Genomic DNA, 25,941 nt, shown 5'->3' on the forward strand with positions numbered 1-25,941 from the left:
TGAGGGTTTTCAATCTTCTTTTTAGGTTCTATGTTTTAGTTCCTCCAGACTTTATACATTTAAATAGCATCACCACCACCAACATTAAATTAGACCACGATATTTTTTTCTTTTTTTTTTTTCTTTTTACTAGCGGTCTATTTTCTATTCATCTCTATCTCCAGAGCTTGAGTGCTATGTCTTGCCCCTAGAAGGTGGTCAGTAAATGTCTGATATATTGGTTGAATGAAATTAGGTTGGGCTTTGCTCCTGTGGATTACTCCCAGGGGCTATCGTGAACTCCAACATACCACAATGGTTCATTTGGCTGCTACACCGGCAAAGAATTGATTACTACTTGAGTTGTCCAAAATTGGCATGTTGGGAGATACGGGAGTAGGCTGTTGCAACACCTTATGCCTGTTTCATGTTCCTGATTTGGTCAAGAGTTTGGCAAAGGATATGCCGTTAATCAAATGTCAACCAGGCTGCACCCACCAGATAATTAACAAGCACGTGCGGAAGGCAAGTCTGGTTTCATTTAGAGGTGCACTACAGATGCCAAAGAAGCCTGTGCAAATTTATAGGTGTCAAACCGCCAGTCCAATCTTCTAAGGGGAAGACAACTGTAAAATCGTCCTCAATGTTTTCCCATCACTTCTATTTTAGCCCCCTTCCTATTCCACTGGGATCTGATCTTAGCACTTATTTCGGTCTAGTGATAGCATATCTGAGCTTTCTAACTGTTCTATGGAATTCCTGTTTCTTACTGCTCAAGCACACGTAAAACTGCCAAGTTAAGTTTCTTAAAGCACTACTTTGATCAAGTCACTTCTCTGCTCGGGGACTTTCAGTGGCGCCTGACCGTGGAGTTAGGCGGGAAGTCTTGAGTCTAGACTTGCAGCCAGATGTTCTGTCACAGCTGGTTTGTGGAGAGCCTGACCCATGATCCATGTCTAGTCTGGTGTTTACATTGCTTTTCTCATTGTGTTCTTGAAAGTGAAATCAGAAAACCGAGCTGAAGGGAAATTCTAGTTTGTATCTTTCCTTATCAGTGATACTCGATCAATTACCAGGAGGAGCTGCCCCTTGTTAAACACAGACGCCACATGGTAAACAAAGGACAGGCTATTATACGTTTGATAAAGTATCTTCCCAGGGGTCCCAGATTGTTAAGAAAGCAGGCCTGTTAAGATATGACAGGTAATACACTTTGGGGAAAGATAAATGGTATTTGAATGAATGACAACTGACAGCCATCTCCAGGAGGACCAAAGTAACTTCACAGCTGAAAGCCAGCTCACTGCTTTTCAGCTGAACGTCTAAGATGAGTACTTAGCCATGAGCATAATTAAACAAGTCCCCGAGACACGAGAAAAGGATTACCCTTCAGATGTTGGGTCACGCAACCCGGGTGGCCAAGAACGCGGTGTTCTCTGCTTGAAAACCACCGCTCGGTTGCCAGACTCTGTTGCCCCCTGGGCTCTCCCATTCTATTTCTGGCCTTCGTCTCTTGCTCTGTCTCCATGTGCCCTTTCTTGGTTTAGATTTTATGTCCTCATCATCTGACACATCAAAGGATTAGAGTTCAAAGCTCTTCATGCTTGCCAGTGTTTTCCTTAGTTAAAAAGAAAAATACAACAACAAAAAGGAAAAATTGTGCCCATTTTCCTCTTTGCAAGAAACCAGAGTTCCAAATTAAGATGAAACTGCAAGTTCAAAATCAAAATCCAGGTCTTCACATACATATGCTTGATTACAAACCGCACCGCTTAATTTTAGGAAAACAACGGAAAGGTTTCCTAATGAAAATGCTCAAGACACGAGTGTATTCTCATGTCAACTTCGGCCACTTTGTTGTACAAATGGAACATTGGCAGCTTTTGTTCCAACAACCCCAATCCCATTTCTGGAACAGATTTGAAGTTTTGATTCATTCAACAATTACACTGAGCACCTACTATGTGTCTGACACTACGCGGAGTGCAAAGCAAGCAAAATGGGATGATTTTCTGATTTCACAAGACTTCCGGTCTCTAAAGCAGTGCTTCTCAAACTATTTTTATGAATCTGTGCCCTCTTCTGACAAACATCACTAGTCCTCCTCCTACGTCCCAGAAACTCCAGTGATTGTGTCCAGCACTGAGAATCACCGATACACAGAACATAGACTCAGTTTTCTGTGTATCCTTCACAGACCCAATGGCTTTAAGCCTTGATTTGTTATTTCCAGAGCAACACATTTGTTTTCCATACATAAAACTAGATTGGCATATTACATATGCTTTTGGGGGCCACATAGGCTAACCCCCTCCACTCCCCGGCCCCACCAACTGAAATTCAAATTCCTGCTTGGAATCACTGTTTGAGAGTCACTGCTTTAAAGAGTTTTGGAGAAAATCCAGGCACGCTCCATGTCTCCCCTCCAATCAAGTCTTAAAGGAATTAGAATTTTCCTACCTGACACAACAGCTGGTGAAGTATCATAATCCTGTCTTGGGACTGAATCTTCGAATGAAAAGAGCATGAGAAAGAATGCAATGAGGTACCAGAGAACATCAAACAGAATCTTAGCTCCAAAACTCGGACGTGCCCACTGTACGTCACGTGGTCACCTAAGGCTCCTGCCTTCACTCTCTGCGGGCACCGTGACCCCTAGTGTGCAGTTGGTGTAAGTGTCCCCAGAACCCTCCCCCTCTGGACATGCTGGTCCCCATGTGACTTGCGGGGGCAGTTACAGTCTGTCCTAGAATATCGACATCTTCCTCAGTTTGCCATCATTCTGGTCCCTCTCTGGGATCATCCACGTGACATTTGTACCCTCTCTGGCTGACACACCAGCTCTACAAGGCAGCCCATCGGCAGGGGGCCCAGAGCACAGTATGAAACCCACTCCTGGAGAACACAGGCATGTTCTAGCTAAAGTTTTAAAAGAGATAAATGAAAACATTTGCACATTCCCAAATTCTGTGGAGGCTGACCCATTTTGAAGCTCAGATTTCTTCATTAACTATTCATCTCCGGCTCTGTTCCCAGGAGAGGAGCCTTGTGTGCTGGAATTGGGAGGACAGAGATAAATAGGACAGAATCTATTCGATAGGTGATGGCTTTCTTTTCCCAAAGTGTCCTAACATTGCAGGCGGCAAATGGCAGATCAAGGTTAATTAAATAACATGACATCCATCTTGAAATTTGCAGTTATGTGGGACCAAATAGAACTGCTTTTTTTGAAGCTGAAAAAGAGCTTTGTCTTAATACAGTTCCTTTAGCCAGGAATTTTAAAAAGGAAAATGGGACATGACCTATGGCCCAAGACCCCCCTTCGAAAAAGGGAAAATTCTAATCTAGTCCCATCTCCCCTTGGAGGGGTAAACTACGTAAAAGGGACCAGGTATTGTTCATGTTCAAAGAAACTACCAAAACGTGGCTAAATAAATGCTTGTGTGTGACCTTTATTCCATCCGTGTGACCGTCATTCCATTTTAAAGATTAAAATCTCAAACTTCGCTCTCCCACCTGCTGGATAACTTAATATGATCTGTCACGAAATTTCTCCATTTAATCTCCTTGCCACAAAAGGACAATGCTGACCACTCCCTCATGAGTGAATGGCACGGGAGGGGACAGGTTAAAACTTAAAACAGTGCAGGGCCAGCCAAGAAAGCATTGATCAGAGACTCAGATGCAAGGAAACCCTGAGGCATGTGTCATTTTACTTCTCACAGCGCGTCTGTGAGCTGGTGAGTAGGTGATAATCCCCAAGTCCAGAGTAAGTAAAACCGTCTTCAGAGGGTCTCCAGATATTAATACTGGTAGTAGTGTGGAGTACCTTTTAAAAAAAAAAATAAACTAACCACACATGATTACTGGAAACAAACAAGACCTTGATACTAGACATTTTCCCAGAATATACAACACTTTTAAATGTATTTAAAAAAATCATGCTCATTGTTGAATACTTGGAGACCTTAGACAAGTATAATGATTACAACAGAAATGATCCCCAATTCCGTCACCCAGACACTGCCACGTTTCTTTACTTGTTCCAGCCTCGTTCCATACAGATTTTTTCATAGTTGAGTCGAGACATGTGCAAATTTACATCCTGCTCTTTTGATTTCAGACTATGCATAATCCTTTTCCTAATCAGTTTAAATCCCTGTAACTTCACGCTGCCTGAGATTCTGGTTCAGGGATGGCCTGTGGTTGATTTAATTGTTCTTCCTTACTAGACGTTATAAAGAACACTGGGCTGAATATTTTTAAGTCAAAGATTTTTTGTAACTCTAGAATATTTCCATAGAATAGCTCCTCAAAACTACAGCTGCTTGGGTGGGGGGGGGGGCAGAGCTGTTTTTGAAGTGTCTGGATGGCCCACCCTGCTGTCTAGCTGACGCCCTCACAGATTCGGATTCCTACCATCACACAACTCGTGATTGGGAATGACTATCTCCCCGCATCTTTGTCAGCAACGTGTATTATTTTAATAACTTTATTTAATGGGTTACATTTGCGGGTCTGTTGTGTGTTGGATTAACTTACTGTTAAGTGGATTATTTTTACATATTTTTCTGGCATTCCCTTTCCTCCTTTATCAACTGTCTGTTCATGTTTTGAGGCATTTTATCTATTGAGAATTTTGTATTTTGTTTCTCCTTTATTGTCACTCAGAATCCATTCTTTTAAACAAAAAACGCTTACTGTTGGCGAGTAAACTTTCTTCCTACTAGACTTCCACTTAATGCCTGCTCGTTTATTGTTTATATTTTAAGACTCCCTTCACAAAGTCATTTACAACAAGCCTAAACGAACTTTTAAAAAACGATTCCCTTTTATCTAATTTTCTTTTTTGTATTTGACCATTTAAGCTCAATCTATACTTTATTTCCCTGAAAAATCATTTAAGATATTCTCATGACCAGTTATGAATTTATCATACTGTTTTCTATATTCATAGCTAATAATTGAAAATAGACCATCTCTGCACAAAATTCAGAGTATTCGTCTGATACCATCAGAACTGCAGAGCAACACCGGAGGAGAGAAACCTCTTAGAGAATTAAATTCAAAAAAAAAAGAACAATTACAAGATTATCTTTGTGAGAGGCTGCGGTTACACCACCAGAATCCAGTGATGTCACAAATCACCAGTGGCTTGGAGAACACAAACAGAAGTGCAGATAAGGGCCTGCAGAACAAAAACTTTTTATTCCCCTCAACAGATTGTGGTGACACTGTAAGCCACTGGTGACCACCCGCTGAACACATGGAAAGGAGATAAGAAACTTGTAAAACAAGATTGTCATGCAACGTGGAGTTTCTCGTAACACAGTGAGGTCCCCAGTGGTTTCTGCTGCAGCTTACCATAGGGTGATAAGAAATTATGGACAACAGGGCTTTGGTTCTTGAGGGAATCCTGTGACAAAAAAAATAAATAAACCAAAGTGGAAAAGCTAGAAAATTCCTCAAGGCCAGCAGAGCACTGGAATAAAACAGTTACACTGCTGGCATCAAATTCACTTGTTTGAAGGCCTGCAGAGTCTGTCTAGCTTAAAAACAGGTAGAGAACTGAATACACACATGTGGTGGCAGAGGGTACAGGCTGGTTAATTGAACCATGTGACATCCACGTCCACATGTGGGGTTGTGGGACGTAATTTGATGAAGACGTAAAAGGCTTGGGTTCAATACGTTTCCTTCAGCCGGGGGTCTTAGAAAAGAAAGTGGGACATAGCCTGTGGCCTAAGGCACCCTTTCTGAAAATGGAAAATTCGAGTCTCGCTCCAGGACGCGTCGGCCCTGAACACCGCCCGCTTTGGACTGTTCACTGCCTCTCCCTGCTCCACCCTGGGAACCAACGTCTATTTCTGGCGTTGAGGTTCCTGTCTGAATCTTGCCTCGTGGCACTGTTCACACCTCGTTGTGCGGCACTGCGGTGAGCTCGGCTGTCTGAGAGCCTCTGGAAATGCCCGGTAGGGGACAGATGCTCGGGCAGTTTTAGATGGACCGGCTGTGGCCACGTGGCGTGGAGACCAGACTGGGGTCACTGAAGTGGGGCTTGCGGGATAACTGTGCGTGGTGGGGACTGAGGCTGGAGGCGTCTACACTGGGTCCTGGGCGTGGTGCTGGACTCCCCCGGGTGAGTGAATGGTCACGGGGTCGGCTCTGAAGAGGAAGGTGTCAGTGGGGAGAAAGCTTGGGGGAGCTCACGAGGTGAGTCTGGGGCGTGCTGACTTGGAGATGTTGGAGAGAATCCGTGGAAACACTCAGCAAGCAGCTGGAGACAGTGAGTCTAAAATTCTAAGATGCAATTAGCACCGAGGACTCAGATTTGGGGGTCTGCGGCATAGAAGGCCGAGTGCAAAACCGTGACAGTGGAGGCGCTCGCTTGAGGAAATCGTGTATGGATGAGAAATGCGTTTAAAAACTTACTTAGCAGCTGGGACAGAGAAGAGGCAGCCACGGCCAGGGAGGGCAGAGGGGGAGCAGGAAAACCTTGGGCAGGGGGCACAGATGGAGCTCTTCAGACAAACTGGGTCCAGTATTCAAATAAAGGGAAGCTTTCCATGAAAACCCTGATATTTAGCTTATCTCAAAAAACTGGAAGGCGGGGCGCCCTGGGCCTGTGTGCCCGCGCTGCGCTCTGGGAGAGGCACCCCGCTCCCAGCTACCAAGGACAGCGCCGCCCCGCCGCTCGCCCACCACGCAGGCCGGGCCGCTGCGGTAACCGCATCAAAACGGCTCCAATTTAATGTCATCTCTGCTATCACGCGTAGTTACACGCATGGCTCTGTATGACCCAGGGAGATACAGACCAAATTTGATTCTATGTTTCCAGGGCTGTTTGCTCGAACTGAGTCAGCTTGATCTGTCGATGAGACTTGGCTGGCCGCTAGGAATTTGTTGGGTTTACAACCCTGAAAAACGTTATTTTAGGAGCTAAGGAAGTGGAAACTGGGAAGAAAGAAGAGACGTCAAATGAGACAGAGCAGGCCAGGGCGCTGTACTGTGGGCTGGGCTTCAGGTGACCTGGACTCAGTTCCCACCAGTTAGAAGCCACTGGAGAATGAGGAAGGAGAGACTGGCTTGTTCGATAAACCCCTGCTGGGCATCATACACTGTATTACGTGTGTGTTTGCATGTATCCCCCCCATTAGCACTCACAACACCCCAGGATAGAAATGCTGTTTTTTCCCCCACTTTGTAAAAGAGAAAATAAAATTCCAGAGAGGTTAAGCACCCTGCCTCATCTTGCATAGCTAATAAGGGCCAGGCTTAGAACTCCAGTTTAATTCCATTGTCCACTGTCCTTGCCATGACTCCAGGCTGCCTTCCTAGCAGTGGATAAAGCGTGTTGAAAAGATGCAATAAGGTGGTGAAATCTGATTAAAAGAGTCACCCTCGATTGCACAGTAGCCACTCCAGATGCCAATCAAAAATTCAAATAAAATGAATCTATCAGAGTCTACCAAAGTGTAAGAGGGACCGTTTAAGAAAAAAGTCTACCCGCACACTGGACACCCAACATACTCAGTGCTGTTGTGTTGAATAAGCTTTACAAATTAATACTGTTTTCTCTCTGGCTTTTCAGAACCTTAGGAAATTTTAAACCTTTGCAAAAAGTTTAAACCTTTGCAAAACATCAATTTACACAAAGCTTATAATATACATAAGAATTACTTAGTTACAAATGTGAAGGAGGAAAAGAATTTTTCAAAAAAGCTAGAAGAAATTTAATGATAAAAATAAGCCACGTGCTTAAAACGTTTGCTTTCTAAGAAAGGAAAGGGTATATATCATTATTGAATAATTTGGCTCTTACCAGCTGGGCAAAAACTAGAGTCTTGTAGAAATGTATTCCTGTTGAAATGCTCAAACACTAGTCACAATACACATTATTGCATCAGTAACTATTGTAATTCTGAATCTGTTCTATATAATTGAGCTTATTTTCCAATTTTTTAAAGAGATTCAATCATATTCTCAATGAACTTAGCCCATATATATGTATTTTCTTTTTCTGGTTTCCAAATTTGAACTTCCGCAAGTCAGCTGGCTTTGCTTTCGATTCCAATAGGTAGAATTTATAAGCTGCTTTCTTTCTGCGCTTTGCATTATAACTCCCCCCACCCCCATCAGATTCCAGGTTGTCATTCAGTGTAGTCAAAGGGCATGAATTCATTTATGCAGAACGTGGACTCCTTTAAGGAGAGGAAGGCTGATATGAAGGGGAAACCCGTAGACATGAGGTGTTTCGGGCCTTCCCATGCTGTCCTGGGGTCTGCTTTGGTCAGGAAAGATCAAAGGTGCTACCAGCAATCTTTGCACGTTGCTAAATGCTGTGGAAATCCTATCTTCACATGCTACCTCCCAAATGAAAATTAGCTGTTCCACACTGCAGTGTGAAAGGTCGTCCTGGACATGACTTTGCAAAGCCTAGGTCAGAGACCTAAAGAATCATTTGTCTTGGCTGAAGCCTTCCGACACAGAAGGTGTCACCAACCACTTCCCATGGGTTCAGCCTTCGAGCTAGGTCCTTTATTTATGTTAATAAAACTTAATTTCTCTATTGAAACAAGGCGAGTCTTTCCATTAGGTGGACAGACTTTTTTTTTTCCCCTCTTAGAGCAGATGATTGAGGCCTCAGTAGACATCTCAGAAATTTCTTGAATTCTAAAAAGCGTGTGAGTCAACACATCTGTGTAGCGAGCAAGCCGTTGCTTTGAGGTAGAATTTCCAAATATATAGCTAGTGTACACAGCGTATGTAGATGTTTGGAGATGGTGAATCACAGGAGTGGTAACCATGAGACACGTAGGCATAAAGTCAGAGCAGCATCTGGTTGAAAGTTTCCCCATACATGTAATGCTCAGTACTTCACCTGGCTAGAGGGGGACATTGAGCCCATGGGCTGTTAGCTTCCGAAGGACGGACAAAAACAATAGAGCTCAATCAAGATTTGAATCTAGGCTCCCCCACTCCTAGTCCGGGGGCTCTTTCTATAGGAAAGCCGCCTCACTCAGGAGAAGGAACATTTTTTCCCTCTGTACACCTTTAAGAAGGACAAAATCATCTGCATTAACATTTATGAGAAGTAAAAACTGTGACTAGGGCTGTCACACAGGAGAATGGCTTTGACGCTTTTTCACTGTTCTCTATAGTGAAAGTTACAATATTCCAGGTAATATTAGACATCTGTCCTCTTGACCATTTGGGGAATTGTCTTTGAATAGATTTTTGTTTAAAAAAACAACAACAAAGCTTTGCCAATGATTTCAAATGCCGGTTGACAGACAAACAAGGCTGCGATGGGCATTTTTTGATATATGTTTGTTCTCTAAGGAAAAATAATGGCTAATCAAAAACATCCTGAAGTATGAAAAAATTTTAGGTACATTAGATTCCTTTCCTTTTGTGTTCCCCCCAAAATCATCTATGTTGACACATTCAAAAGGAAGATTTCAATAAGTTGATGATGTGAGGTTCTCAATTGTGGATTTTATGGATTTAAATATTGAAAGTAAATAAAAAGCCCTGTATATTAGTCATAACCAACGTTAGCCCCTCTCACGAATGACCTGAGGATGCTGTTAGCGAAAGTGCTAAACGTCTGGGGAAGGAAAACTCGGCTCAAGCGTGTTGAGTTACAAGGTCCAAAACAGATATACTTGGTGCATCGTGTTCTAAGAACCAGAAGTGACTCAGATTTAAATGCAACACAGTAGAACCTTCAGCCTTGTCAAGGCGGCTAAACGTGCCCCGGGGCTGAGAACGCGTGCAGAGGGCAGTGTTTTCACACTGGAACCTGAAAGGCGTGTTAGTCAGAGGAACAGAACCAGGTCTGCCGATCATCCGCCGGCACGGAGAGTATCGCATCGGACTGGAGAAACCCAAGGACACCAAAGGAAACAAACTCTCTGACTCACCGTTCCTGCTGTGCCCAACGAAAGATGGTTCATCTGTTGTGTCAGGGGGCCCATCATGTTTGCCGGCTGCATTGACATCGGGTGGTCCATCGTTGGCGTGATCACAGCACCCTACAAGCACACACAACGCCCATCAGAAAACACATCCCATAACGAAGCAGGCGTAACACACTTTGCTGTGTGTATTTAGTTTTTCACACCACATGTGCTTGCTTTTCACTGAATCATACTTGGCTAAACTGAGCCAAGTACGGTTTTTGCATCCATCCGTGTCGTTTTGTGCTCATCTAAATACGTGCTTACTTTTCACTGAAAAGGCTAAATTGAGCCAAGTATGGTTTTTGCATCCATCCGTGTCATTGTGTGCCATCTAAATACACAGCATCAGTGGCTTCCTTTCCTCTGATGGGATTTATCTGTGACGTGTCGAAATGCCTGTCATTTATAATTCCAGTACTTGGTGCAGAATGTATTGCAAGACATCATCTATATTCCTTCTCATGGTTCTAAATACAAACTTCTCTGACCGAAAAATATAAATACTATGGAAATTCACTAATTTCTCTTAATACTGGATAAGACTTTGGGCTTATGTCATTTATCCTTGATTTATACAGATAATTATCTTGATCACCTCAATACAATCTTCCAGAAAGATGTTGTTGGTCCAGATGGGTTTCTTGACTGAGTATCTTTGAAGGACATATTAAAATCAAATGTAAATGTGATAAAACTCAAAGCTACTATTTCTCATATATTTTCCTCCTAATATTTGACCTACTTCCTTTATATCTGTGCTTTTTAACACAAGACAGAAGGATACTGAAGTCTGTTAAAAGCTGGTCAAATGCAACACTGCTAAAATTGTTTACAAATGCAAACATATCAAGTGTCTCATCAGGGGATAGGAAAGGTCTACTTCGAGAATATGCTTTCGGATTGACCGTAACCATTGGGAATGCAAGAAATAATAGACATCTTCTAAAACGCCTGTCCATATACAAAGTGTCACGTGGTCTGTGAAGCACAGACCAGGCTACCTTCTCTTGCTTTTTCTCTGTCCAACTATTCTGCCTTAATTGACTCGCTCAGAGAAAGGAATGGTCTTTAAAAAAAATTTTTAAAAATTGAAAAGCAGGGTTGGATGGAATCTGTGACATTACATAATTCCAGCCCTTTATTTGGAAGATGCTAGTAAGTCAGAAGCGCCTTCTATAACAGCTCATTAAAATATATCCTGTGGTAGAAAAACGATTTTGACTCTGAATGCTGTTTTTTTCCGTAAACATTATTTTTCTCACTCGGGGACTGTTTTTTTTTTTTTTTTCCGTATCAGTAAACATTTTGAAGAAATAAAAATAAGACAGAGTCATATAGATGGCCGGGTCTCAGCACCTAAACTAATTACCTACAAGCAGATGTGTCCTCAAATGCCTTTGCTCAGGGAAGTCAGCTCCTGGCGGTTCTATGCAAATGCCCCTGTCACTCAGCCTTCCTTGTGGGATGAAGGGCAGACAGAAACCGAGCCAGGTATTTGTAAATGCTGAGTCTACAAAGCCAGCTTTGTTCTCAAAGACATTTGGACTTTGGAGCTAGCGTCAATCAGAACACATATACGTTACTTTAGAATCTGTAGTTTGCACATGCACAGAGTTGGGTGTTTGCATTGTTTGAATTTCATGACGCTTCCATAAATTGTCATGCAGCAGCTTGCTTCTTGCGTGAGAGACACGATAAAATAATACTTAATTATAATTCGGAGACAGTTTTTCCTGCCACTGCCTGCATTTAACAAAAGCATCTTTATTTTTTCCTTAAAAAAACCCAAAAACTTCACTAGCCTTATTTCAGATACTTGTACCAAACTAGCAGTAAGCACGTGATTTCTACTTAAATCGCTGTAGAATAACCTCAGTTGAGACACAGATCCTGAAGCATTTTTTTTTTCCAATCAAAAAGTGGCACTTTGACAACATTCTAATCCCTTGCAGGTGCAAGACTTCAGTCCTCATCCTGAACTTGAGACTTAAGGCTGTTTTCTTAGACTAGTTGCCCCGGGCGGTTCTGCCATACAGCTCACCTGTCGCAACCCCGGACACCACACAATGCTAATCAGCCTGCTCTAGTCACATTGTTCATCATGAATCAGAGAGAAAGACCAAATTGTGGTTGGCGAGGATATTTCCTTTGTTGTTGTTGTTTTTTTGCAGGTGGGGAGGTAATTAGATTTGTATTTATTTTTAGTGGAAGTCCTGAGGATTGAACCCAGGACCTCGTGAATGCTAGGCACACACTCCACCCCTGAGCCATACCTTCCCCTCCAAGGAGACTTTCTTCTCAATGCCCTAGGGGTGCCCTCACTCCCCGGTGGTGCGAGACATAGACTTAAGTCTGGGGGATACTGTAAGCACATGACAGATGACTCAAAATCCACGCGTGATAAGTGTAGAAGGATTGAATGCCTGCATTTGGTGTTAATTTCGGAAGGACCGCCTGGTCCTTTAGAGAATCCTTCCACGGAAGCTTTCATGGGACTCATCGGATGACAGATGCCACAGCACAGAGTGCGGCTTCTGTGTATAAACCAGAAACCTGACGGTCAGAGGGAAGAGAGGGGAGGGAGGTGTCACAATTTGGAGTTGTAAACGGCAGCACGAGGCACGGAGCGGAAGACAACGGAAGGGAGCCATTCCTTTCCTAACCAGGCCGGTTATCGGCAAGCAAGATCCACAACAAAATAAGGATTGTTGGGGGAAGACATGTAAGGACGTGCATTCTTGTCCATGTTTAGTAAAAATGTTCCAGAAATGGAGGACTCCCACAACTTTTGAACATCATACATTTCTTAACAGTCTCAAGGGATGGGCGACATTGACCATCAGCACGTTGGCAACGGGAGACAGAAACCCCTCAGAGAAACACATTGTCCTGATGGTACCGTTACCAGGCCAACGACGGAGAGTTTGAAGTACTGGCTGTCTACAGTAAAGACCGCCGTTTTTTCATCAAAGATTACAGAGTCTCTCTTGTATCGTGTAAGGTATGAAAAGCAAGGGAAGAGAAGAAAGAAGAGAGAACCAAACAAACAAACAAACAAACAAACAAACAAACCAGGGAAAGAAAACCCTGTGGCTGTTAAGGCAGCACCAGCATTGCCCTCAGCCATCATCTTGCCTCATTAAATACACCGTCGGCCCGTTCCCCTCCCGTGCATTTAAGCCGTAGACCGAGGACTGTTTTGTGACAGATGTGGCCAGCACATTAAGAGTAATTTCACTGACTCGAAATGTATAGAAATGCTGTCTGAAGGAGTTCGCTTGGCAAATGGCAAAGCCAGAGGAAACAGATTTTTCATTTTAGCATCTCCGGATGTCTGGGTTTGCTCAATGTTTAAGCTGCAAAGGAAAATACTGTAACAAGCTGTAATTCCCCTGAAAAGCACAATGCCCAAACAGCTGATGGAAATGTCTGGTCTGTTTTCGCCACGGCCTCTGCAAAACAAAGCTGTCCACGCTCAGGGGAGACAGCGGGTGGGACTGCTTTTTGCCCCAGTTTGAAAATAAACAATTTCAACGGTAATTGGGGCCAAGTTTCCAAAGATCACGGAGGTGGAGTCAACATATCCAACCTAAGGCCAATATTTGAAAAATCTTAAAGTCTAGGAGACTCCATCAATATTTTAACTTTCCAACTGAAACACAGGATCATTGGCAAACTGGGGGAGTGGGTGTGGGCTCTGGCCCATCCAGAGCACACGCAGCTGGCTGAACATCAGTATTAATCCCAGGACGTGGGCTACGGTGAGACCCACCTGTATGAACATCCCTGTGATTGTCAATATTCTAGGCCGGTACCGCTCCAAGTATGATTAAGAATGAGAATTAGAACCTCCGAGCTGCGGGCGTGGGGATCTGGTTTCTAACAAGCTCTCCAAATGGTTCTGCTGCAACCCTGAAGTTTGAGAAGTGTGCTCTGTCTACAAACTGCTGTTGTGCAAGCCAGCGTCACAAACCCTTGGTTTTATTTATAAGGTTTCTCAATGGTTTGTTTTGAACCAGTCTTCTGATAGGGCAGAAGCTTTTGTATAATAATCACATTACATCTTGTTTCAAAACACAAAGAGGTCAAGGCTGCAGTTTTGATAAGCTGAAATGAGGTGATTCTCGGAATAATTCAGGCCTCTGCCTGCTGACTTGACGTGTTTCTTTTTCATCAGTCTGTCTTGTGTGGTAGCGCACTTAAGAATCCTTGCTGCTTGGAATCTGAGGAAAATTTGAATTTGAAGTCATAGAAATGTCAAAGTAAAATGTTAAAAAAACATTGGATAATACAAGTGAAAAAAAAAAAAGAAACAAAACATCACCCTCTTTCTCCCTCTTGTTGTATCCAACTTTTTTTAAGGGGGGTAACTGAATATTAATTTTTTAATGGAGGCACTGGGGATTGAACCCGGGACCTGGTGCACACTAAGCACGCGCTCGAAGCTCCTCCCTCTTGTATCTAGATGCCTCAGGTAAAAATGTCCGCAGCCCACATTGTACTCCCTTCCCACAGTGACTTACGCAAAACCACAGGACTTGGCAGTAACCATTCAACACGACTTTAAAAAAATGTGGTTTAAGGTCATCTGTCTCTCGCTCATCTGTGTTTTTTCTGCTTCTGTTTTTCGTATTTCTAGAACAAATATCTAGTTGAGTTCGAGTGCACCAGACTATTTCGAGCACACATGAAGTGCAGAGAATGATACGTGCTTACAAGTAAACTGGCTCATGTAAAGGGGTTTCCGGTAGCAGTGATGATCTCATCATACGAATGGCAGGAAGGTATTTCACGTCACTTGGGAACCAGCTCTCCAAGCGCAGTGTCGTCCCGTGTTAGTGTCCGACATTCCACGTGGTACCTCCAGAGATGTTGCATCTTTTTTCATTTCTTGATGTTTCGTTTTGTTTTCTTTGGTTTGCAAGGGGTGCTTGGTGAGATTTAAGATGCGCTGCCGTGGGGAGAGGGAAAAAGGATGCGGACAGAGTCCCCCATCCTCGGAAACACTCATTAGTTCTCAAATACCTCGATGAATTTCCAACCTGGAGAGGGCGGTCTGTCTTCAAAACTATGTAATACATGTTTGAAACCCAGAGAGCTGAGTCAAAGCTGGTAGATGTGGCTTCCACCCCGGAAGCATTTTGGAATGACCTCTGACCACCGCTGGGCGTTGGGAGAACGCTGAGGACTCCACATTAGCCCCTACCCATCCTTTCCTTCACTGTTCTCTGCTTGCTTCTTTGACTATACCTTCCGAGAGGGCCAGGGTGATCTTGACACGCTTTTTGTAACCCCTCCAAGTAGGAATTACATGCAGCAGATAACTCAAAACGGTGTTTGTGAATTCCTTGTCTATATCAGTACAGCTAATTGTTCAGTAAAATTGAAAACGGCTAACATCCCCCAACACTTAGCAACGGTTGGCACCGAGAGGCAATTCTGCAGTGTCTGGAAGGGACACTCGGCAGAGCCCGGACACACTTGCAGTTGTTGAACTGGGGAAGGGATGCCCCGACACCTAGTGCCATTGATGTAGCTGGACATCCCGCAACACACAGGACAGCTCCCCACGACGAGGGCTTATCCAGCCCCAAAAGCATGAGTGCTGGGGCTTAGAATTCCTGGGCTATACAAATGCATATTCCTCAGTTCCATTTACACAGAATGAGAAAGGTTTGAAATTGCAGTGATTAGAGAACAGAACAAAGCACCCATCCACTCTGCTCCCTTCAGCTGACGGCAGCCCTGAGCTCATACGCTGAGATTACATTTATGAGATAAAGCAGTTTCTTAAAGACCTGACTTCTAAATCGATTGCCCCCATTCTGTAATTGGAGTAACGAAAGGAAGGAAGACCATTATGTGACTTTATATTATGTGACTTTATGTTGCTTATCTGATTATTTTTGGATTCAACTCGTATTTCTGTTTATTTTCAAAATACAGCTAACGAGGGCTCGGCTTCTCTTCCTGACGTTTAGACAAATTCGATTCAATTGATATATTTGGATGACTACTCAGAGGGGTGCAGCTGTGGGTTGAAGGCTCGGTATTTAGAAGAAGGGCATTTTCTGTTGTGATGTGGTTCACTTAGAAGACTTGTGTACACAGGCTACTTAATGAGAGAATATTTATTAACTGTAGAAATAGAGGGGGGTGTTTCTCACACTCGTATAAACGTCTTAAATTTCACGTTGCTGTTTAATTCAGTTGCCATTCATTGGCAGTGTCTTTTTAAAAAAATGTATGTGATGTGAAAAGGCACTAACGCCAAATTCATTTTAACCATGGAGTTTCCCTGAAAAGAATCCTAATTATATACCATTGCCTATTCACCTGTGAATGATGGTTTCAATTATTGGTTAAGTACCTATTTATACAATAGTGTCATTTTGAATGAGAACTTAAAGTCAATATGTCACGTTGAAGTATTTCTCCCCAAAACGGGTACATAGATAATAATATTCTCAACAGTGCTTTACTGACTCCTTTAGAGCTCCGTGCTTACAATTGAAGGAATTTGTTTAGCGGTGACTTTGCATATTTTTTAACAAGCTTCTTCAGAATTCGAATAGAGCAAAACGGCTTTTTTCGATATGTTACATCCTGGAGGGAGCGTTGATGGTTTGAAGCCTCGGGGACCCAACGATCCAGGGGTTTTGTTGACTGGCCGGCAGCGGAACAATTAGTTCTTTTGTCGTTAAATTCATACACTTGGTGCAAACTGTAAAAGGAATTTATTAGGCATATTTTTTCCCTTGCATAGAGAATCATAGTGGCCGAGCCAGTGGAAATGTGAAGTGTGCAGAGAAGGGTCCTCAGAGAGTTGCAGAATGGCTTTTATAAGCCTCGCATCCCAGCCAGGTAACCGAGGTGCGGCTCGCAGCTGGGGGGTCTGCCACCCACAGAGCTGTGTCCGGTCACACCCCGTGTGGAGGGGGGGCGGCCGATGGGATGGCTTCATGTTGTGTGGGGAGGCTGGTGGTGCCGCCCAAGCCCCTTGTCCGCATCCTGCAGGGCTCCTGTAGGAGATGGCTTCCTCACGCAGGTGGACTGCACAGCCCCACCATGAGTTTAAAGAGATGTGAGAAATGAGTGAAAGAATAAAAAATACTAAAGACTGTTAAGCCATGGTACTCATCAAATGAATGGGTTAATCACATTATAGTTCACCATCTTCCCTACTTTTTTTTTTTCCTGTTAATTTTTGCATTTTATTTTATTTTTTGAATGGAGGGACTGGGGACTGAACCCAGGACCTTGTGCATGCTAGTCATGCGCTCTACCACTGAGCCATAATTGCCCCACCTTTCCTACTTTTTAGGAACTGAGAAAACCCCTGGTATCTACTCATCAAATACCGTAGATAACAGAAAGCTCCATCAGACACATGGAGACAGCTCTTACCCATTTCCCTGCCTTAACAAAACTCCAACATGCACGTATCACTTTAAGGATGAGCAGAGCCAAGTTCCTTTCATTTTTGTTCCCAGAGGGGAGATAAAGGAACCCGTGTTAAACGCTCTTCCCTACCCAAGTACAGCTTCGATTGCATTTTTACAGTGGAGTTAGCATCTTGAAAAATATGATTGTGGAAGTGTCACATGTTTAGGATGCTGGCACTGGTAAACCCGTGGCTGCTGTCAGGGAAGGTGTTGGAGGATTGTTAGGGTGGGTAGGATGGCTCAATGGTTGGATCAGAAGAGCTTCCATTCCTGCTTGTCCTGTCTAGATTGAATGGCCTTCCTACCCATTTCCACGTGATCTCTCCAAAAGAAGGCTCCTGTGGGGCCACCTTCCACCCTGGGATACATGCTCCATCGAGAGCCCATGCCTTCCAATTTACCCTCCTGGTCCAGTCCCCCTAGACCGTCCACAGGAAGCCTCTGCTCCACCACACAGACTTACTCATCCTTCTCTGACCTGTCTTGCCCTCTCATCCTTGGTGTCTTTGCCCGCTGTGCTGGGCATCACCCGGCTTTGCACGTACGCCCTAAGATTCCTACCAGATGCTCCGTTCTAGGAACACGTCCTATGTCTGACCCAGGCTGTTGGTCATTCGCTCCTCCCTTGTCTCTTAACTCGTGGCACGCACCCGATCACAGTTGTACTTTAATCTCCCCTGGACTCTGAGTTCACTGTGCCACTCATGATGCTTTGTTTTCTAAAGCTTTCCCAGCCTAGCACAGTGTCTGTCGTGAAACGGGCCATCATGGCGCTGAACCGCATGAGTGAACGGTACTTGCTTCTCGGCGCCAGGGCTCCCATGACTTTAAAGAGACGCAAACGTAACAGCAGCCCCGCGTTCACACCGGGCAAGAGGGTCCCACCGAAATAAGGAAAACGCTCTCTTGAGGTGACAACAGGATGGTCTTAAAAAATCCATTCATTCACTTGCTCTGCCTTCCTTGAAAAGTGCCCGTGTCTGACCATGGCCAACTGGACACTGTCTGTGTCATTTACTGTGAGAATTCCCGGGCTTCTGATGCTAAGAGCCGCTCACTGCCCAAGGAGCTCTAGGGTTGGGGTCCTCTGCCTGGTTTCCATTTTATAGAAGAATTTCGGGTACCCGATCAGATGCAGCAAAATTTCCTTTATATATCATGGCCACGCGTGTGGTGTAAGCTTTTTTTTTTTTTTTTTTTTTAAATTAGGGCTTTCCCATGCCACAAACTGTTTTAGTGGCCATATATCTCCCTAAGATTGTTGTCAAACCTGGCCACGTGGTAAGAAAAGAAACGCTTTATTCACTTGCATAGCAGTCACTTTGTATACCTCCAAGGAGATTGTCACCGTACAGAAGGTTTAAAATGCACATCAGAAGCACTGTTCCAGGCCAGTCTTCTTCCAAACGAGTGAGGCAAACAGGATTCCCCGGGGATGTCTGAATATGTAGGGGCCGCATCTTGTGTTTGGTAAAATGCTTGTCTCACCTTCACCTAGCACTCAGGGCTGTGAGCTGACAGAGCAGCCCCCAAGCCCTGCCGCAAATCCCTTTTTTAAAGTCTTGTAGGATCCTATTGGTGAAAGGGCCTGGCAGTCACGTCTTAAACCGCAGGGATGGTCAGAAAGAAACACTGCCTGTTCTCTTGCTTATGACCGCTGTTTATTGCACAGATTGCCTAAACACATCACGAGGCACCTTGAAGCTGGCTCCAACGAGAAAAGCTCCTATTCCTTGACCTGCAGTTTGTTACAAAAGGTGCTTTACTGTGGGGTCCCCCAGAGGACGTTTCTGGATGTTTGCTCCTTGAAGACATTTTTAGAAGTTTGCCTGGTTAAAGTCGGCAACTCAGCTAGACCTAAGGTGCAGGTGTGAAGTCATGACCTTGTTGAGAAACGAATTCAGTCCCTTTGCAGTAGACTTCCTCTTAGCACCGTGGTCACTAGCACATCTCAGCCTCAGGAGATACCCCAGTGATGAAATGTTTTGTAACCTAATGCTGATAGAAAATACATCGTTGTGAGGTGGCTGTATCCTAAGGTGGAAAGTTACATGGTAGCATGCAGCCAAGATATATTCTGAGGCCTGCGAGATGTCAATGAACGTACACAGAGTTGTCCAGGAGATGAGATGAAAGTCAGCTTTATGTTTCTATTCATCAGTGTTCTATTTTTTTAATAGAATCTGTGCACTCAGATTTTATTGCCATTTCTCCCTATCAGGAAGTGTGACTTCTTCTCGGTTCGCTAGAATGATGTAAAGCTTTCCAGTGCCTTGCTCCCCACAGTGGGAGGACCAGACAGTGTCATCTGGGAGCTTCCTAGAGAATCTCCGGCCCAGCCCTGCTGAGTCAGAACCTGCGGTCCCGTAAGACGAGGCGAGCCCCATTCCCGGTCAGGCCCCAGAAGCTTTGCTCTCTGGTTTTATGTCTGCGGTGGCTCTTGAGTGAATTTCCTATTGCATCGCTTCTCAAGAGATTCTTGGTGTCTTTCTTATTTTCTTTTTCTTTCTGTTACTCTGGTTTTTTTTTTTTTTAAATGATTTTATTTTAGGGGGAGATAATCAGGTTTATTTTAATGGAGGCACCAGGGATGGAACCCAGGACCTTGTGCACACTGAGCACGCGCCCTACCACTGAGCTCTCCCCTCCCCTCCTGCATGTTTCTGAATCATTCTGTTGATTCCCTTTTCTGTTCCTGTTTGAGGACCAAGCAGCTTCAAATAGTCTTTGTAACATTAACATGCCTCCCACAAGGATGTTATAACCACCAACAGCCAGTAATAAGTAGTTCAGTTCCTCAGCAATCTCCATAGGGTTTCTGCCTTTATCCATAAAATCTCATTTACGAAAAAAATATCCTTTTATTTCCTATGACACATTTTCATGGCAACCCTCAAACTGAAACCTCCGTTCTTTCCAAATATCTTGTTCACTGACGAGTTTGAAATGGCTATTACGGTGTTAAGGCGGTGTTAGAAGTAAAATTCCAAACTATTAGGGACTTTAGGCTCTTAGGAAATCAGTCAAAAGTGCCAAAGTTGGTTTCAAAATGAAAGTTCTTAGAAGTTCTTTTTTGTCTTGGCCTTTTTTTTTTTTTTTTCTGAAGTCCTAACCAAAATTTCCAACTGTTCACTGAACCTAGAATCTCAAGTACCTGAAAACCACCATGACCCATTTGACCTTTTTCTTTCTCTCTCTGTCCTCGGAGTATATGCTTTCTGCTCTGAGTCTGGGAATAGTATGTAAAATCCGAGGCCAACCTTGCCGCCTTCTCCTTCATCCTACATCACTGTCTGACTGGTGTCCGTCATGACTAGTGCCCCATCATGAATGTCTCCAGACCCTCTCTCGCCCTCCCGGGGCCAGCAGCTCAGTGACCCCTCATTAAGATGAATGCAGGTCTTCCCCCATCAGCCATGGCTGGAGATGTTGACTTGTTTGTTTTGGTTTTTTCATTTCTTCTGTTTATTTTTATTTTTAATATTCTTTCTGCATCTTATTAGTTCCCCCACCAAGTGAATCCTGCCTTTTTATCAAAAAATTGAAAAAAAAAAAAAAAGACCCTCCATTTCCTAGACTGTAATATATATACATACATGACTTGTGTTAACCAGAAGCACCTTCAAAAGACTTGGCCTTAGATTCTGCAGGCACCTCGGAATGGGAAGTCAGCAGGGCACGAGGCATCTCTTTTGCTGGGCAGGTGGCAGCCGATATAGCCTGATGTCATGCTTTGTAGCAACGTGATTTTGGGGGTTAGAGGCAGTAGCACCCCTTTTTGGTCATGTAACAAAAGACCTAGACCTTTATTATCTGCCAATAGCATTTATTTGTTATCAGATTAATCTGTTGTCAAGATTTTTCTGTCTATAGCAACTTTATTTATGAAACAAAAATAGATGCTAGTTTCATTGTTTCTAATATATTCTAGAAAGGAGATGGGGTGAGAAATTAAACTAGTATCAGTCTTTTAAAAAATAGTTTACACTAAGATTAAAAACAATTTCCTACTTCGTGAAGAAAAACAAGTATGACTTTATATCTTCTAACTTGTACTCAAATTTTCAAGCGTTTATCATCACATGGCCTTGATGATACACCGTTTTTATATTACTTTTGGAAACTTCTGTTAAAAAATACCATGGGGCTGCAAAGACGTGAAAATAAACTCATTGCAAAAATGCTCCTTCGGACTTTTTGACCACCAGCTAAAAAGTAAACTATTGCATTCAAGCTATTCAAGAGAGAATCTTCAGAAGCAGTTTTTCCTTCTGGACCTTCTCCCGCCTTTTTAAATCTTTTGTTTTGTTTTTAGCACGCCTTCCTTTCCCATAGATTCTATGTACGACAGGCCGGGAAATGAAGGTTCAGCAAAACCAGGCAATTTGACTACTCGGGGGTTTTCAACCTACACTTTTCCTTTATTTCACGCAAGAGCAGGCCCGAAGCCATCTGCCTGCCGAAAGCCCCACCCGTGATTCCCCTTGGGGAGGCTGGACCCCCGCCTCATCGTTAAAGGGCAATCTTCAAAGGGACGTTGTTTTTGCTGCTTCCCGCTGCGACAGATGTTTCGTATCATCTACCTCCACATGCTAGCCCATCCGTAAGGGTCTGCCCGCCGCCTCCCTGCAGCCAGCTGTGGAAATAACTCCAGTGTCATCTGCGGGGAGCACGCATTCCATCCTGGTGACCTCACCAAAGACCACATCCGAGAGCAGGCAAAACAAACAGCCCTGGTAACTTCCTTCAGAACATGTCCAGGGCAGGAGATAGGCCAGCTCTACCACACAAGAGCCCTTTACAAAGGACGCAACCAAAGAGACGCAGGCTTACGGGAAGCACTCAGATGTCACCAGGCTAGCCAGTTGCGAATCCCTAGATTAAGGAATAGTGAAGCGAGAGCATCTGTGGGCATGATTCAGCTGAGGACATCTGGTTGACTCAGAACCACTGCAGTCAGCTGGGGGACATACCGGTCCATCGTTTCTTCTCTTTGATTGTATCAAGTTCCCGCGAGGAAATGTTTATACCGCCAGCCCATCCAGCTCTTTGAAATACTGTGAAAAGACTTGCGCATATTTCTTAAATGGATAGACAGTTCACTTCAGTTGCTCTGTGGTAGAATTATACCCTGATACTAGAATATATTTTAGGAACAAACAATTAATACGCTTTTTAAGTACTCTGTCTTGGCTTGCTTGAAATTGACAGAGGACACCTTTTAGTAGCAAGGATCGCATTACGTCCCAATATTTAGGGACCTGCTTAATTTATAGCTTATATACCCAAATGTCGGCAGTGTTAGAGCCTGAATAACTTTTTCAGAAAATGCTATTTTATTTTATTTAACACCTTTATTGTGGTTTGATTCCGGTACAATAAACCACACATATTTCAGGTGTGCCCTGTGATGACTTTTGATTCATGTCCACACCCATGAAACCACCACCACAATCAAGATGTACCTAACATTTCCATCACTCCCCAAGAGATGCAGTTTTCAAATTCCCAGTTTATCCCTTCCTACTCCCTTCCCTCCTTGGTAACCATAAGTTTGTTCTCTGTGTCTGTGAGTCTGTTCCTGTTTTGCAGATAATTTCGCTTGTGTCCCTTTTTTAGATTCCACGTATAAGTGATAACGTATGGTATTTTTCTTTCTCTTTCTAGCTTACTTCACTTAGAATGATGATCTCCAGGACTATCCATGGGGCTCAAATGGCATTATTTTATTCTGTTTTATGGCTCAGTAGTATTCCATTGTATAAAATATACCACAGCTTCTTTATCCAGTCATCTGTCAATGGACATTTGGGCTGTTTCCATGTCTTGGCTGTTGTAAATACTGCTGCTATGAACATTGGGGTGCAGGTGTCTTTTTGAATTATATTTTTCTCTAGATATATGCTTGATCATATGACAAGTCTATTTTTAGTTTTTTAAGGAATCCTCCATAGTGACTGCACCAATTTACATTCCCCTCAACAATGTAGGAGGGTTCCCTTTTCTCCACACCCTCTCCAGCAGTTATCATTTGTGGACTTTTTAATGATGGCCATTCTGACTTGTATGAGGTGATATCTCACTGTGGTTTTGATTTGCATTTCTCTGATAATTAGTGATGTTGAGCATCTTTTCATGTGCTTGTTGGCCATTCGTTTGTCTTCTTTGGAGAGATGTCGTTTTAGGTCTTTTGCCCACTTTTTGATTGGGTTGCTTGGTTTTTTTGATATTAAGATGTATAAGCTGTTTGTGTATTTTGGAAATTAGTCCCTCATCGATCACATCATTTGCAAGTATTTTCTCCCATCCTGTAGGTTGTCTTTTCATTTTGTTGATGGTATCTTTAGCTGTGCAAAGGCTTTTAAATTTAATTAGATCCTGTTTGTTTATTTTTGCTTTTATTTCTGTTACTCCAGGAGCTGTTTCAAAAAATATATTGCTGTGGTTTATGTCCAAGAGTGTTCTGCCTATGTTTTGCTCTAGGAGTTTTATAGTATCTGGTCTTACATTTAAGTCTTTAATCCATTTTGAGTTTATCTTTGTATATGGTGTTAGAGAATGTTCCAATTTCAGTCTTTTACAGGTAGCTGTCCAGTTTCCCCAGCACCACTTACTGAAGAGACTGTCTTTTCTCCATTGTATATTCTTGCCTCCTTTGTTGTAGATTAATTGACCATAAGTGCGTGGGTTTATTTCTGGACTTTCTATCCTGTTCCGTTGAGCTATGTGTCTGTTTTTGTGCCAGTACCATACTGTTTTGATTACTGTAGTTTTGTAGTAGACTCTGAAGACAGGAAGCATGATTCTCCCAGCTCCGTTCTTCTTTTTCAGGATTGTCTTGGCTATTCAGGGTCTTTTATGTTTCCATATAAATTTTAACGTTTTTTGTTCTAGCTCTGTGAAAAATGTCATTGGTAATTTGATAGGGGTTGCACTGAATCTGTACATTGCCTTGGGTAGTATGGCCATTTTAAGAATATTGATTCTTCCAATCCAAGAACATGGTGTATCTTTCCATTTGTTTATGTCATCTTCAATTTCTTCTTTTTTTTAATTGAAGTATAGTCAGTTACAATGTGTCCATTTCTCATGTATAACACAATTTCCCAGTCATGCATATACATATATGTACTTGTTTCATATTCTTTTTCATTAAAGGTTATTATAAGATGTTGAATATAGTCCCCTGAGCTATACAGAAGAAATTAGTTTTTTAATCTATTTTTATATATAGTGGTTAACATTTACAACTCTCAAACTCCCAAATTAATCCCTTCACACCCCTTTTCCCCGATAATCATACAACTGTTTACTGTGTCTGACAGTCTGTTTGTTTTGTAGATTATTTCATTAATATCCTCTTTTTTCTTTTTTTTTTTTAACGTTCCACATATGAGTGATATCATATGGTATTTTTCTTTCTCTTTCTGACTTACTTCACTTAGAATGATGATCTCCAGATCCATCCATGTTGCTGCAAATGGCATTATTTTATTGTTTTTTTAAATCACTGAGTAGTATTCCATTGTATAAATATATCACAACTTCTTTATCCAGTCATCTGTCGATGGACATTTAGGATGTTTCCATATCTTGGCTATTGTAAATAGTGCTGCTATGAACATTGGGGTATATGTATCTTTTTGAATTAGAGTTCCTTCTGGATATATGCCCAGGAGTGGAATTATTGGATCATATCGTAAGACTAAAAAACTTTTAGTTTTTTGAGGAATCTCCATACTGTTTTCCATAGTGGCTGCACCAAATTACATTCCCACCAGCAGTGTGGGAGGGTTCCTTTTTCTTCACAGCCTCTCCAGCATTTATTGTTTGTGGACTTTTGAATCATGGCCATTCTGATTGGTGAGAGGTGATACCTCATTGAAGTTTTAATTTGCATTTCTCTGATAATTAGCGATACTGAGCATTTTGTCACGTGCCTGTTGGCCATTTGTATGTCTTCACTGGAGAATTGCTTACTTAGGTCTTCTGCCCATTTTTTGATTGGTTTGTTATTTTTTTTTTTTATTGTGTGAGCTGTTTATATATTCTGGAAATTAAACTTTTGTCAGTTGCACCATTTGCAGATATTTTCTCTCGCTTTGTTGGTTGTTCTTTTGTTTTCCTTATGGTTTCCTTTGCTGTGCAAAAGCTTTTAAGTCTAATTAGGTCCTGTTAATTTTTGCTTTTATTTCCACTGCCTGGGGAGGCTGCCCTGGGAGAACATGGCTGAGATGTATGTCAGAGAGTGTTCTGCCTGTTTTCTTTGAGGAAGTTTATAGTGTCTTGTCTTATATTTAAGTCTTTAGGCCATTTTGAGTTTATTTCTGTGTATGGAGTGAGGGAGTGTTCTAACTAAATTAATTTACATGCTTCTGTCCAGTTTTCCCAATACCTCTTGCTGAAGAGACTGTCTTTTCTCCATTGTATATTCTTGCCTCCTTTATCGAAGATTAGTTGAACTGACAGTAGGTCTGTGAATTTATTTCTGTGTTCTCTCTTCTGTTCCGTTGATCCATATGTCTAGTTTTGTGTCAGTACCATGCTGTTTT

At 42.8% G+C, this 25,941-nt stretch overlaps 2 protein-coding genes and 1 long non-coding RNA gene across 20 annotated transcripts in view; 1 reads left to right on the plus strand and 2 right to left on the minus strand.

Annotated features, from left to right (window-relative positions):
- The window catches only part of LOC116657289, a 319,209-nt gene that overhangs the window by 249,066 nt on the left and 44,202 nt on the right, over positions 1-25,941 (plus strand). The gene's annotated exons all lie outside the window — the stretch shown is intronic.
- Positions 1-25,941, minus strand: part of RBMS3 (RNA binding motif single stranded interacting protein 3) — a 629,715-nt gene that overhangs the window by 54,255 nt on the left and 549,519 nt on the right. For 11 of the 14 annotated variants that reach the window (XM_032459382.1, XM_032459381.1, XM_032459376.1 and 8 more), the window contains 2 exons: positions 9,906-10,016; positions 2,440-2,487 (listed from right to left, as the gene is read on the minus strand). In XM_032459382.1, the coding sequence (XP_032315273.1) occupies positions 2,440-2,487; positions 9,906-10,016 (159 nt within the window). The other 3 variants (XM_032459384.1, XM_032459380.1, XM_032459389.1) reach the window with 2 other exon arrangements.
- On the minus strand, positions 14,303-15,415 carry LOC116657293. The gene is made up of 3 exons (XR_004312435.1): positions 15,406-15,415; positions 14,613-14,616; positions 14,303-14,396 (listed from the first exon to the last, which is right to left on the minus strand). It is a non-coding gene; the product is annotated as an uncharacterized LOC116657293 (long non-coding RNA).

Source organism: Camelus ferus, chromosome 17 (genome assembly GCF_009834535.1).
Source record: "Camelus ferus isolate YT-003-E chromosome 17, BCGSAC_Cfer_1.0, whole genome shotgun sequence".
Lineage (NCBI taxonomy): Eukaryota > Metazoa > Chordata > Mammalia > Artiodactyla > Camelidae > Camelus > Camelus ferus.